The sequence below is a fragment of the Heterodontus francisci genome, chromosome 27 (assembly GCF_036365525.1).
Source record: "Heterodontus francisci isolate sHetFra1 chromosome 27, sHetFra1.hap1, whole genome shotgun sequence".
NCBI classification, from domain to species: Eukaryota; Metazoa; Chordata; class Chondrichthyes; order Heterodontiformes; family Heterodontidae; genus Heterodontus; species Heterodontus francisci.
In genome coordinates, this window is record NC_090397.1 from 62,230,525 (window position 1) to 62,245,666 (window position 15,142).

At 43.6% G+C, this 15,142-nt stretch overlaps 1 protein-coding gene across 2 annotated transcripts in view; it reads left to right on the forward strand.

The window, feature by feature from the left end:
* The first annotated feature begins 1,991 nt into the window (after nucleotides 1-1,991).
* Nucleotides 1,992-15,142, forward strand: part of LOC137384868 (ankyrin repeat and SOCS box protein 13-like) — a 35,495-nt gene continuing 22,344 nt past the window's right edge. For both annotated transcript variants that reach the window (XM_068059479.1, XM_068059480.1), the window contains exon 1: nucleotides 1,992-2,115. In XM_068059479.1, coding sequence (XP_067915580.1) covers nucleotides 2,061-2,115 — 55 coding nt within the window. In that variant the 5' untranslated portion in view covers nucleotides 1,992-2,060. The remainder of the gene's footprint in view (nucleotides 2,116-15,142) is intronic.

The window sequence follows — 15,142 nt, forward strand, 5'->3', positions numbered from 1 at the left end:
GTTTTTGTTGAATTTTTTTTTGGGAATTCATTCTCAAAATGAAGAAATGTTGGACCAGGTTTTGTTTCAAGAGGCGCATCAAGAGAACACTGAAAGGACTTAGTGAAAGCAACATTTACTGGTTGTCACATGACTCCAGTTAAAAATAGAACAGAAACCCTGGTAATTGGGGAAGATGTGTGTAGGGCGGCACAGTGGTGCAGTGGTTAGCACCGCAGCCTCACAGCTCAAGCGACCCGGGTTCAATTCTGGGTACTGCCTGTGTGGAGTTTGCAAGTTCTCCCTGTGTCTGCGTGGGTTTTCTCTGGGTGCTCTGGTTTCCTCCCACAGCCAAAAAGACTTGCAGGTTGGTAGGTAAATTGGCCATTATAAATTGCCCCTAGTATAGGTAGGTGGTAAGGAAATATAGGGACAGGTGGGGATGTGGTAGGAATATGGGATTAGTATAGGATTGGTTGATGGACGGCACAGACTTGGTGGGCCGAAGGGCCTGTTTCAGTGCTGTAACTCTTTAAAAAAAAGTGACAGATCAGAAGGACAGAACCCCAGCTCAACCCAGCCTGTTCCACCTCTTTAAAAAGCCTGAAGAAGAGAGAATTTCCAAGGAGAGAAGAGAATTCCCAAGGAGGGAGAGAAGACCACAACCTAGCTCAGTTTTCCAGCACTTCTCTAACAGACCCTGAGATGTCCATTGTGTCAACTCATCTTGTCTCCTGTCTTTGAAGAAAAGCCTGCTAAATTAATTCTTAACACCGCCTGAAAAGAACTGTTCTATCAGATCCCAGTGACCCATCTACATGTACTCAGAGGCCAGACTGTATGCCATTTTTGGAACATAACATATCTCATCTGCTGTTTTCTTCAAGAATGAGCAAGTATTCAGTGCAAGTGTTTTTTTTGTCTGTAACAGAGCTCCAAACAAAAATACCTTTTATTTTTCCGCTTAACCGGTGTAAGTATGTGCGCGTGTATGTGAGTATGAGGGGCTAAGGTAAAAAGGGATCTTTAAAATTTCAATCTGTGTGTTTATGCTTTACTTGATTACTGGTTAAGACTTGTTTTATAATAAACTGATAATTTTGTTGTTCATTAAAGAAACCTGGTTGGTGTGTTTTATTCTGGGAAAAATAGAGTATATGACTGGCCGTATTGTCAAATGGGATAATTTAAATATATGTTGTGACCTGTGCAGAAATGGGACGAGAATAAACAGTGCACTACTCCTGCCTCAGTCTTAACAGTACACTTAGAAACTCAGTTACATCTCATTCAACAGGGCATAATATTTCAGGGTTTTGTTTAGTGTAAACAGGGAAGTTCACACCAAATCAAGTGATTAAAGATTACCATCTGTGGGGACTTCAAAGTGCACCTTGCGGAGGAACGAGGAATCACTGACAACAACTTCTGGATTTCCACATTTAACTGCACAAGTGGGTTTCAGAGTTGTGATGACAGTGAACGCTGACAGTTTCGCCGTCATTACAACAGCCAGATCTGGCCCATAAACTCTGTTTCTTCTCTACAGATGCTTCCTGACCTGCTGAGTATTTTTTAGCATTTTCTGTTTTAATATCGCTTTAATGTTTGTGAAACCCATTTTTTTTTGTAATTTGGAAGAAATGTTATTGATTAACTGTGGTACACTGCCTGCTGGCTCGAAATGGAGGACATAAAACATCGTAAGGAAGAACCTGCTGAACCCTTCGCTCGCACTGTTCATTCACCTCTGACCGAAAAATGTTTCTAACTTGGGAAAAAGCATCCCCCCCCCAAGAACACTCCATGGTGTTGCAGTCAGGCGGAATATTTTCTTAAAACCATAAATCTGACTCTTTGTAAATCCCTCCCTCTTCAAGCCTCCCAGACTCATTCAGTCTAATTTCCCCAACTCCGCCCATTGAAGTGGTGCATGCTCACAACCAAACCCAAATACATCTCACTTCCGCATGTCAATTTCGCAGTGCCTATCATTTCCGCATGCGCAGACGCTGCCTGATGTTTCAGCCGCAATGTAGCGAGTTGCCTGAGTCGCGTGACGGCGCACAGCTGATGCGAAGATGGAAAGTGGTAGCAGTGGCGCCGCAACCGTGCAGAGAGGAATGGGAGACATCTGTGAGTAGCACCAGAGTTAGGGTAACGTTACCAACCGTGTGGTTACTGACTGAGGCTATCCGTGGAGATACCTTGTCCTGTGCTGCAGCAGAATTCTTTTATTTTTTAATCGCGTTCTGTTTACCTGCTTGTCAACAACAACAGCTTGTATTTATACAGCACCTTTTGACGTAGTAAAACACCCGGAGAAGCCTGATCAGATCAAAAATTGACACCGAGCCAAAATGTTAGGGCAGGTGACTAAAAGCGTGGTCAAAGCGGTGGATTTTATGGAGCATCTTAAGGGAGGAGAGGGAAGGGGAAGGAATTCCAGAGCCTGGGGCCAAGGGAGCTGAAGGAACTGCCACAAATGGTGAGGGCAGGAAATCAGGGATGCAGAAGGGGCCAGAGTTGTAGGAACGCAGAGTTCTTGGAAGATTGTGGGAATGGATGAGATGTTGGTGGACCAGGAGTCATTGTTGATTAATAAGCTCAAGGGTGACAGGTGAATGGAACTTGATGCGAGTTAGGCTGCGAACAGCAAACATTTGGATGAGTGAGTTTATGGACGGTGAAAGATAGGAGGCCGGTTAGGCCACCAATAGTATAATCAAGTCTAGAGGAAACAAAGGCATGGATGAGGGTATCAGCTACAGATGGGCTAAAGCAGGGGTGGAGATGAACAATATTGCCAAGATGGAAGTGGCAGTTTTGGTGATGGTGAGGATGTGGATTGAAAGCTCAGCTCAAGATCAAATAGGACGCAGAGATTGCGAACAGACTGGACAGGAATGGGGATCAAATCAGTGGCAAGGAAATTGACTTTATGAGAGGGGCCAAAAACATTTTGGTCTCCCAATGTTTACTTTCGGAGGAAAGTTTGGCTTCTCCGGGACTGGATCCAGTGTAGTACTGAGGGAGAGCTGAACTGTCGGAGGTGCCATCTTTTGGATGAGATGTTAAAGCGAAGCCCCATTTGTCCTCTCGTGGATATAAAAGACCTTATGGCCACTATTTCAAAGAAGAGCAAGGGAGTTATCTCCAGTGTCCTGCCTGGAGAGTAATTACCCCTCAATCAACATCACAAAAACATTATCTGCTCATTATCACATTGCTGTTTGTGGGAGCTTGCTGTGTGCAAATTGGCCGCTGTGTTTCCTGCATTACAACAGTGTCTACACTTCAAAAATACTTCATTTGCTGTAAAGCGCTTTGGATGTCTTATGGTTGTGAAAGGTGCTATATAAATGCAAGTCTTTTTGGATATTCGATAGGCAACGTGACAAATCGTAGACAATAGAGAGGTTGAGAGAGGTGATGGTGAGGTAAAGCTGGATGTCATCATCATACATGTGGAACCTGACATGGTGCCATTGAGAAGCAGCATGTACATGAGAAATAGGAGGGGCTGAGGATAGATCTTTGAAGGACACCAGAGGTAACCGTGTCAGCAGGAAGAGAAGCCATTGCAGGTGATTTTCAGGCTACGACTTGATAGAGGACAGTGGAACCAGGTGAGTGCAGTCTCACTCAGCAGGATAATGAAAGAGAAGTGTTGGAGGATGATGGTGTGGTCAACCATGTCAAAGGCTGTAGAGAGGTCTAGAAGGATGAGGAAGGGATAGCTTACCATTGTCACAGCCACAGAGGATATCATTTGTGTCACACACCACTTGTAATTGACATCTTTACAGGATAAACTGGATTTACATTAAAAATAAGGTGATTGCCTGGACAAGCCCTGTCTGTGTTGTGCTAACTTCTCATGCAGCAACAGGTCTCAGCATAGAAAAGTTAATTATCCTTGTCGCTTTTCAGTGACCCCCTGGTGAAAGGTTCATGGATAGCTGAGGATAGAATCAGGCTGTGGTGGCAGCATTTCATGTCCAATTGCCTGTTGATGCACACTGTACAGGATTACACCTGAGCATCGGTCATTTGGGTGATCCTAATAGTGAAACCAAAACTCAGCACAAGTCAGCTTCCTGGAGAGGGCAGAAGAAAAAAAAATTAATTGCCATTAATCCTCATTCAGAATGTTTCAGTAAACGTGGATATCTGGGTACAGTAGCATTGTGATTTTGTTACTGAACCAGTAGTAAAGAAAACTGGATTAATAATCCAGAAAACGTGAGTGGAAATGTCACCATTGCAGTGTGAGAATTTGAATTCTGTTAAAATAAAATCTAAAACAAGAGCTAAGTTTAAAACAAAAAGTAAAATTGTCATTAAAAATTGAATGGGTTCGTTAATGTCCTTTTAGGGACAGAACCCTGCCGTTGTCACAAGCAGATTATGGCATTGGTGTCGACTGATATTAGCTAATGCAGCACAGACCAGGGATCAAACCTGGGCACTGCCTGGCCTGTATATCACAGCTTACACTGGATAAATCTGCTGAGCTAAGAGAGGAGCTGCAGATTGCACTCGTGCTGGAAAATGGATCAGTGTGGAATTTGGGTGAGCACAGAATTCGGTTTCCCCACATTCAAATTTCAAGCCAAGACTTGCTGTTGGGCACAAGTCAGAAACACCCCCTTGGAGGAGGTGACAGATCTCATGGCGGTATTTTGCAGAAGAGCAAAGGAGTTCTCCCAGTGTCGTTGCCAACATTTATCCCTCAACCATCATTGCTAAAACAGATGATCTTATTGCTGTTTGTGGAACCTTGCTGTGTGCAAATTGGCTGCTGCATTTCCTACACTAAAAAAAGAACTAAGTTGTATTTGTATAGCACCTTTCACAACCTCAGGATGTCCCAAAGTGCTTTCCAGCCAATGAAGTACTTTTTGAAATGTAGTCACTGTTGTAATATAGGGAAATGTGGCAGCTAATTTGTGCACAGCAAGATCCCAATCAGCAATTCGACAATGACCAGATAATCTGTTTTAGTGATATCATTTGGTTGACATGGTAATCAGAGAAAACTTTTATTCTGGTTGGTTCAGATTTGGTGACCTACGACCTTTTTATGTGGTAAATGTTTTGCTGTATGCCATCAAACAGCATTACTGCGGAGTTATTCCGAGTGATGCAATCCTCAGTAGTTTTTCACTCGCTCAAGCTGCTGAAAGTATCATGTTACTTCAGGGAACACTCGTGGAAGCTGTACTGAGTAAGGAAATGTCCTCGAGCAAAGTACAGACATCTGGCAGTTGCTGCTCAGCACATGTTTATCTGATAAACGGATGAAACAATGTAGTGGAATATTGAAGCTTATTGATAAACTGCATTAATGATGCACAACTGTTTCATGCTATTGATTCCCTCCAGCACCAATGAATCTGGTCTTACCATCTTGGGCAAGCATGAAAAAGAGAGGCCTTGCATTTACATATTGCTTTTCATGATCTTAGGGTGCCCCAAAGTACTTTTTCATGTGCAGTTACTGCTATAGGAAACGCAGCAGCCAATATGCACTCAGCAAGATCCCACAATCAATAATCAGAGAATGGCCAGGATACCAGGGAGAACTGCTCTACTCTTCTTTGAATGGAGTTATAATGGTACAGAAGGAGGTCATTTGGCCCATCAAGTCCATGCCATGGGATCTTTTACGTCCACCTGAGAAGGCTTGTGGGAACTTGGTTTAATGTCTCCGCTAACAGATGGATTCTCTAATGGTTGAGCATTCTCTCAGTACTACACTGAACTGTCAGCATAAGTTATGCGCTCAAGTATCTGGAGTGGGACTTGACCCCACAGCCTTCTGACTCATAGGCAAGAGAGATATCAGTTAAGCCATCTATGGAGGCTCTCTTGAAACATTTTGAGACCGTGAAAGGTGCTTTATAGTCGCAAGTCTTTCATCACTTGAAGACTGATGACACCTGTAGAACTGTAGTATGGCAAGGAGTCAACATCGAGAAGAGAGGGAAGGAGATAAGATTGGCAGTGAAGGGGTGGAGGAAAGGTATGAAATCGAAAATCTATGTAAGTTTTTGACTTGTGAACTTCCAAAACCCTTGGAACTATATGCCAGAAAAAATCAGCTCACTCAAGACAGGATAGAAAAAAATTGGCTAACATTTAATAAAATCTATTTTGAAGGAAATCAGTCTACACACAAATTGACTTGCAGTTCATGCTGTGGATAAATGAGACTAAGGACTAAGTATATATTTATAATATCTGTTGATGATGAGCTATGTGACCTAATGTTGAACCAAAGGAAGATTGATAGCACTCACGGGCTTTAGATCAATTAAGTGGATGGACGTGTATTTGATAAATAGAAATTTAAGGATCAATTTATGTCTGTGAGCAGAAATATGTGAAATTATTCTTTTAAATGTAAATGAATTAACTCAAATGGGATATAATTATATATCTACACTATGAAATGATGGCTGATTAGTAGTTTACAAAGCAGTCACTGAATGTATTCAGTCTTGGCTGCTGCTCTTTTACTGTTCTTGTCTCATTTTCACTTTCCACTGTTCACTTTCACTTTCTGACTGCATTACTTTTCAGTTTCTCTTGTATGTGTGTGTGTGTCTCTCTCTCCCTTTCAGTATCATGTTGGCTTTTCACTTTGTCTGTTTCCTCTATCACTTTCTATTTCATCCCCTGTTTTCCTATCCCCTTCCTCAGTTTTCCCCCCATCCCACATCCCCTTTGCACAAGAGGTCAGAGTCCGAGGATTGCAGATCCAGGGCTGTTTGTTGCATTGAAAGAGATAGAGAAGGGGTGAGGCCCTGAAGGGATTTAAACATGTGTTGGGGAACCAGGAGTCGATGTAGGTCCCTATGTGGAAAAGAACATAGGTAGTAGTTTGGATTGAGCTAAAGTTGATGGAGGTTGGAGGATTGGAGATTGGCTATGAAAACATTGGCATAGTTGGGTCTGGAGGCACGGATGAGGGTTTCAGCGGCAGACGGTATGAGCCAGGGGTGAAGGTAGGTGGTATGCAGGTGGAACCTATTGTAGTCTTTGTGATGGAGTGGATATAGAGTCTGCTCAGCTCAGGGTGATTTAGGGTGCCACCAATGTAAACAGCCTGCTTCAGCCCCAGACAGTGACTGGGAATGAAATGGCAAGGGCAATGAGTTTATGGTGGGGACAGAAGACAATGGCTTTGGTCTTATCAATGTTTAGCTGGAGAAAATAGCACCTTGTCCAAGGTTGGATATAAGGGAGCCAGTCTGCTGGCACAGGCAGTGGAAAGGTAGAACTGGATACCTTCAGCATCCGTGTGGAAGCTGACCCCCTATATGCTGCCTAGGGAAACATATAGAAGAGGAGGGGCTTTGAGGATGGATTGTTGGTGAATTCTCAAAATGAAATATTGGGTGGGAAAATAATCCATTGATGGAGGTGCTCTGGCTACGATCAGATAAGAAAATAGCCCCAAGTGAGGGCATTTCCACCAGCTGGCAAATGGGGAAGTGGCATTGGAGGAAGATGGTGTGGTTGACTGTGTCAAATACTGCAGCAAGGTCAAGGAGAATGGGGAGCGATAACACTTCATAGTAAAAGAGAATGTCATTCAGGCTCTCTCTTTCCTTTCTACCTCAATCCATCTATCATTTTCTCTGACTTGCATTTAGTTTGTCTTTTTTCACTTTTCCCTCATTTTTTGTGTCTCATTCGAGTCATAGAGTTATACAGCACAGAAACAGGCCCTTTGGCCCACCGTGACCATGCCGGCCATCAAGCCTATCTATTCTAATCCCATTTTCCAGCACTTGGCCCGTAGACTTGTATGCTGTGGCATTTCAAATGCTCATCTGAGTACTTATTAAATGTTGTGAGAGTTCCGGCCTCTACCACCCCTTCAGGCAGTGTGTTCCAGATTCCAACCACCCTCCTGGGTGAAAAAACTTTTCCTCAAATCCCCTCCAAACCTCCTGCCCCTTACCTTAAATCTATGCCCCCGGTTATTGATCCCTCCGCTAAGGGAAAAGGTTTCTTCCTATCTAATCCTCATATAATTTTGTATACCTCAATCAGGTTCCCCCTCAGCCTTCTCTGCTCTAAGGAAAATAACCCTAGTCTATCCAGTCTCTCTTCATAGCTGAAATGCTCCAGCCCAGGCAACATCCTGGTGAATCTCCTCTGCACCCTCTCCAGTGCAATCACATCCTTCCTAAGTGTGGCGACCAGAACTGTACACAGTACTCCAGCTGTGGCCAAACTAGCATTTTGTACAGCTCCGTCATAACCTTATATTCTATGCCTCAGTTAATAAAGGCAAGTATCCCATATGCCTTCCTAACTACCTTATCTACCTGTGCTGCTGCCTGTTGTAATCTCTGGACAAGTACACCAAGGCCCCTCTGACCTTCTGTACTTCTTAGGGTCCTACCATTCATTGTACATTCCCTTGCCTTGTTCGTCCTCATAAAATGCATACCTCACACTTCTCAAGATTAAATTCCATTTGCCACTGCTCTGCCCATCTTACCAACCCATCTATATCGTCCTGTAATCTAAGACTTTCCTCCTCACTATTTACGACACCATCAATTTTCGTGTCATCTGCAAACTTACTGATCATATCTCCTCTATTCACGTCTAAATCATTTTCTGGCATGGTTTCCTGTTTGCTTCCCTTCTCTCAGCTTTCACTTTCTCTCCTGCACTTTCACTCTGACTTTCACTTTCTTTCTCTCACTTCCAATTTCTCTCTCTCTCACTCCATTTACACTTGGCTTCATCTTGTACTCTTTCTAAATTACTGTTTTTCCATCTTTTCCTTTTACTCAATTACTGTCCCTTTCATTTCTTTGCTAATCCCTCTTCCTTGCCATCATTCTTTTTCTGACTGTCCTCTTGTTTTGCTTTCTATCTTTCTAACTTTCACTTTTGTAGTAACATTCTTGTACACACTTCTTTTTGTGCAGATGTTCTCACTTTCTTGATCTTACACGTTCATTCTCTCTCAAATATCCTTTCTCATTTTTTCTTCCCTCTAATTCCTATGCTTGATTTTTTTGTAAATTATTAGTTCTTGAATTTTCTTTTACTTTTGTTTCTCTACATATCCAAAAATCTGTATCTTTCCTTCATATACCATCATGCCAGCCATGCATTTGTCTCCTTATCTCACTATACTTACACTATCATGTAGCATCCGAAGTCATCCTGAGATTGCAACTCTTAAGATCCCGCTCTTTTAATTTTACTGCTAATTCCTGAAACTCCCTTTACTGAGCCTCAATTCAGTCCTTTTGTCTGTCTGGCACAAGAATAGTCAGGGAAGCATCGGAAGACTTTCTTTGTCTTTGTTTTTCTCTGTATCTCTCTCTAACACTCACTGGTTTTCCTTGTCTGTAGCACTTTCAATTTATTTGTCTGCCTGTCCTGTACCTTCTTGCACACTTTTTCGTACTTTTCCTTTTCAATTTGCTTCATCTTTCACTTCTTTCCTAAATTACTTTGTTTCTTTTTACTTATCCTTTCATTTTTTTCTCACTCTGCTTCTCGTTTGATCTCCCTATCTCCTCTTTTAGTTTTGCTCTCACTCTTTCTTCCTCTCTCATGTATTCTTCATGTACACTGTTTCTTCCCCTTGACGCTGTGTCTCAACATTCTCCTCTTGGCATAGCACTTTGCATACAGTAAAATATCACAAATAATTACACATTTAAGAGAAAGGACCAACTGGCAGCAGTAAATTAAGCGAGGAGATTAAAAGCACAGTGAAAAAGTTAGGTTTCAACAGGCTTTTACAGGCAGGGAGCCAAGTAACAGGTGAAAGTGATTTAGGAAAGGGAGTGCACAGGAGAATGTAAACAAGTGCAAGAATTTTGAATTTGGTGCATTGAAAGAAAGTGGTCAGTGGAAATCAGTGATGATAGTATGAGCAGGGTAGGATATTGTCATGGGATTTTGGACAAGTTAGAATTTACATAAGGCAGAAAACATTCAGATGTTAAGGAATGCAGCAGCACTGGGGTGAGGAGTGGGAGTGAAGTAGAGATGCACACAGGTATCCTGATGGGTGATGAATTAGCGGATATCAATCAGGCCATAATTAACCTCAGTACTTAATGACTTGTTACTTTGTGTTCGACTGCTTTCTGTTCTATTTTGTTTCGTTAGTTTAAATAGATGTCAGTTTAACAACCGCAGAATCAGATCTTTGTCTTTAAAGAGCTCATGTTATTCAATCCAACATACGTTTTCAGTCAAATCATACAATACAATTCTATATGATTATATGATTATTGAGTTTACAATACACTAAGAAGTCAGGTACCAAGCTTCACAATTTCAGCATGACTACAGCAAACAATGGCTTACTCAAAAATACTTATACCAATTCTACCTTTTGATCTCTACATTCCATGCATGCTGACACTAAATTACAATATATCAAAAGGCAGACAAAGCAGACTTCAGATAACATGCAACCAAGAAGATATACTGTTCATCCCAGTCTCTCCAAATGATTCAGTTGACATGGTTGTAAGGTCCACTTAAGCTCTTCAGTCACCTTTTTGCTATAAACAGTGACCAAACCAACATGTCCCAGAACCTTAAGACATGGACGAATGGCCTTTCTTCAACTAGGCCTGCTTCACAAAGCAACCCTGTTCAGTGAACTGAAAGCTGTTTTAGAGCATTGCATGCTGATCCCAAATAATGAGGTATATGGGCAGCGTGGGGCTGGATTTTCTGGGCCCTCAGGAAAAGGGGTGGGGGTCTGGGAAAATGGGGGAAGACACGTCAGAAAGGCTGCCCAACAAGTTCCTGACGGTGGGTGTGGAACTGGATTGGCTGCTCACACCATGGAGGCCAGAAGCCAATTAAGATAATTAAGGCCTCAATTAAGGGAGATTTTGTGGCCTTGCTGGCATTTTGCCACCAGCGGAGTGGCCCCCACCTCCCACTGCAGCAGAGGCTGCCATCGCGATGGAGCGGCCTCGCTGCAGTGGGCTGGGGGTCCATCGGAGCCAGAAGCTCCATGCCTCATTGACGGTGCCGGGGGCAGGATAGGCGGCACCCATGGACCAGGCAATTTTTCCAGGGTGGGTGTTTCCTCTCCACCGAGGGACCTACAGGCTTTGGCTCTCACCACTTGATTTTCATGAACCCCTCTGAGGATGTTTCCATGTTGAGGCACTCTCGCAATACCCTACCTGCCTCAGAATCGTCCACCTCTCCCAGTGGGGCTGCTGAGGTACCAGAGCTGCTGGCCCTCTGGGCTGGCAGTATCCAGAGCCCACTTGCCATCTTCAGTCGGACAGCAAATGAGGAGGTGGTCAATTAGGAGCCCACCTCCAGAAAGATTGTGCTGGCAGGCATGCTGCTGACAAGTGTGGGCTCGGTCCTGTGTCGGGGTCCCGAAGCCTGTAGTAAAATCCAGCTTGTGAGCACACATTCCGACACTTTGCACAAATGACTACCATTCATTGCTTGTGCTGCTAAGTGGCAAGTAGCATTGGTACCATACAAGTGCCAGACAATAACCATCTCCAACAAAAACCTAACCATGTTCCCTTGACATTCAACGTCGGTACCATCGCTGAATCCCCCATTGTCAAAATTCTGGAGGTTACCATTAACCAGAAACTGAACTGGATTGGCCATATAAATACTGTGGCTGCAAGAGCAGGTCAGAGGCTAGGAATTCTGTGGCAAATAACTCACTTCCTGACTTCCCAAAGCATATCCACCATCTACTAGGCACAAGTAAGGAGTGTGATGGAATACTCTCCACATGCCTGGATGAGTGCAGCTCCAACAACACTCAAGAAGCTCAACACCATCCAGGACAAAGCAGCCAGCTTGATTGACACCACATCCACCACCTTCAACATTCACTCCCGCCACCACTGATGCACAGTGGCAGCAGTGTGTGCCATTGAGAAAATGCATTGCAGCAACTCACCAAGGCTCCTTGGATTGCACCTTCCAAATTCATGACCTCGACCGCCTAGAAGGCCAAGGGCAGCAGGTGCATGGGAACGCCACCTGCACATTCCCCTCCAAATCACACACCATCCTGATTTGGAACAATATCGCCCTTCCTTCACTGTTGCTGGGTCAAAATCCTGGAACTCCCTTCCCAACAGCACTTTTGGTGCACCTGTACCACATGGCCTGTAACAGTTCAAGAAGGCGGCTCACCACTACCTTCTTGAGGCAGTTAGGAAAGGGCAGCAAATGCTCACCTTGCCGGTGATGCTTACATCTCATGAACGAATAAAAAAAAAAGTGAAGCACTCTCTCCTCTATTTCATTGCCTGCCTTGGCTAGTGGTAGGGTGTGTTATGGGCAGATTATAAAAGGGAAATTTGGGTACCTTCCAAATTCAGTGTACTAGCTTTTACCTGTTTGAAATCTTTCCAATTCAGATTGTTGCTAGGTGTCTTCTGAGCTATATAAGGACAATGGAAACATCAAATTCCTGAGGAGCTTGACCTTGACAGAGTTACTTGAAAGTCATTCAAGGTGGTGTCTTCCTTGCTTTTTCCCTTACTATTGATAAAGGAAGACAATGAACAGAACAGCAACCGTGAAATGCATGAAATGGCCCAGATCTTGATGGAAAAAATAGAGGCTGTTGTTAATTGTATATTAATTATATGCAGGAGGTGGGCATTAACTGGGGTTTCACTTGTGCCCCTGTAAATAGACAGAGACTGAAACTAAAAGCAAAATACTGCAGATGCTGGAAATCTGAAATAAAAACAAATGCTGGAAATACTCAGCAGGTCTGGCAGCTTCTGTGGAGAAAGAAGCAGACACAAAAAGTGGAGGACTCAATGGGCTGCATTTTCCTGGCCCCATGGTTCAGACAAGGATAAGATGCCTGCTCCATGGAGACAGGCAGCCAATTAAGATGGTTAAGGATCCCAAAGTAGAGGTGATTTTCCAGCCTGGCTGGCATTTCCCAACTGCGGAGTGGCCTCCCCCTGTGTGTGGAGGCCACCAACTCAGTGGAGGTGGTCTCCCTGTGGCAGGTTATTGTCCATGAGAGCCTGAGGCTACATGCCCCAATGACGGGGCCGAGGGCAGGAAATGCCACACTTGTAGCCCACATGATTCATCTGGAGGCATTTCCCCTCTGCTTAGGTGCTTATTGGCTTCAACTCTTATAATTATTGAATTGGATCCATGCTATCAAGGGTGCCTCCATGTTAAGGCACCCTCGTGGTCCCCAACCTGCTTCAGCAGTGCCCACCTTTTCTGGCGGGGTTGTTAAGGCTTCAGTGCTGCCGGCTTTCTGGACCTACAGCATTGGGAGCCCGCCCGCCTTCCTTAATAGGATGGGAAGCGCGGAGGCTGCCTCCTGGAAGATTGTGCCACTGGTCTTGCTGCTGGCAACTGAGGGCTCGGAATCCCCATTTGTTTCCAATGCCCAATAATTGCCAGATTTCAAAATGGTCCTGGTACTGGATGCACGCATCAGTACAATGGAAGGACTAAAGACAGTTAGAATGAGGATGAAAGCACCTTTAGTAGATCTGACTATTATAGCAGAAGGCAGAATTGGGGGAGCAATAATAGGTGAATGAATCCCAGGAATGACCAAGGAACAGTTAATAAGCACACTGGTGTGATAAAAGTATCATTATGCGGTGAACAGCCCAAAGCGGAGAGGCATGGTCTTTGAAATGAAACACAGAGAATTCTGAAGAAGACGGTGAATTGTGTATCCAAACAAATTGTCACAAGGAGTTTTAGTCCTGTGATGAATGTGTTAGTTGCAGACTTCTTTAACTGTGCAGTACTAGATAGCACTTGCACTTAACCAATCTGTTACACAGACTGTTGACATTGCTACCTTGATTCACTAAGTAGTGAGGATCTACACAAGGTTAAGGAATCTAAAAGTACTACTTGCTTTAGGTTGATGACAACACATTGAGGTCATTAAAGAGAGTTATAATTCCATGTGAAATAGCTGGCGTAAGCTATTTTTAAGTATTGATGTAATCCCTAGTGAGATACCTTTGAGTAAACCTTCTCTGGAAAAAGTCACAAATGAAACTTGATATGGAGCATGATAAGGCAATTACTTTTGGGAAGTCAGTGGATCTGCTGTTTACTCAGTCAGGGCATTAACCAGACCTGATGATTCTTATCAGAGTGTTAGACAAGTATCAATGGCATCGGGTAATAAGAATCAGAGAGGAAAAAAAAAACAATTGTCTTAGATCAATAATTTACTCATCCTACTTGTCAAAGGTTAAAAGGATGCAGGTGTGGTTGATGAATATATGAGGCTAATAGAAGAGATCGGTAAGAAGTGTGAAATCTCCAAAAGTATTGGAGGATGCTGCCGTGTCCGATTGAAAGCTTTCCATTCTTCCATTCACATGTAACTAACGAGGTGGTTGCCATAGATCTAAAGGAATGGGACAAAGGCAAATGTCTTCAATCTACATTTTGTAGACCTGGTGACCAGATTTAGTCTTAACTAACACATGGTAAGGAGAAAAAGATTTTGCCTATAATAACCATAGCGGCCCAGTGGCGCAGTGGTTAGCACCGCAGCCTCACAGCTCCAGGGGCCCGGTTCGATTCTGGGTACTGCCTGTACGGAGTTTGCAAGTTCTCCCTGTGCCTGCATGGGTTTTCGCCAGGTGCTCCAGTTTCCTCCCACATCCAAAGACTTGCAGGTGATAGGTAAATTGGCCGTTGCAAATTGCCCCTAGTGTAGGGAGGTGATAGGGAATATGGGATTACTGAAGGGTTAGTATAAATGGGTGGTTGTTGGTCGGCACAGACTCGGTGGGCCGAAGGGCCTGTTTCAGTGCTGTATCACTAACAAATAAAATAAATGAATAGGGACTGGACTTGGGGCAGCAGTGAAGTTTCTAATAGTGGAGGTGAATTTGCCAACAGTGAGTTCAGAGACATGTGTGAAAACATGAATATCATGGTTATGAATACTGCAGCTGAAAGTCCTTTCAGCAATGGGTGCTCTGAAAGAAAAGGTGATCAATGAAATGCTGCATAAAAGTTTAGCTGATCAGATTGCGAGTTGCCAACCGACCTTGACATGGGAGGTTCATGCAAAGACTTCACTTTCGATGGTCGAAGGGTGTGGTCCCTATCGATTAGTCTACAGGCAAAATCCCAAATTGCCTAC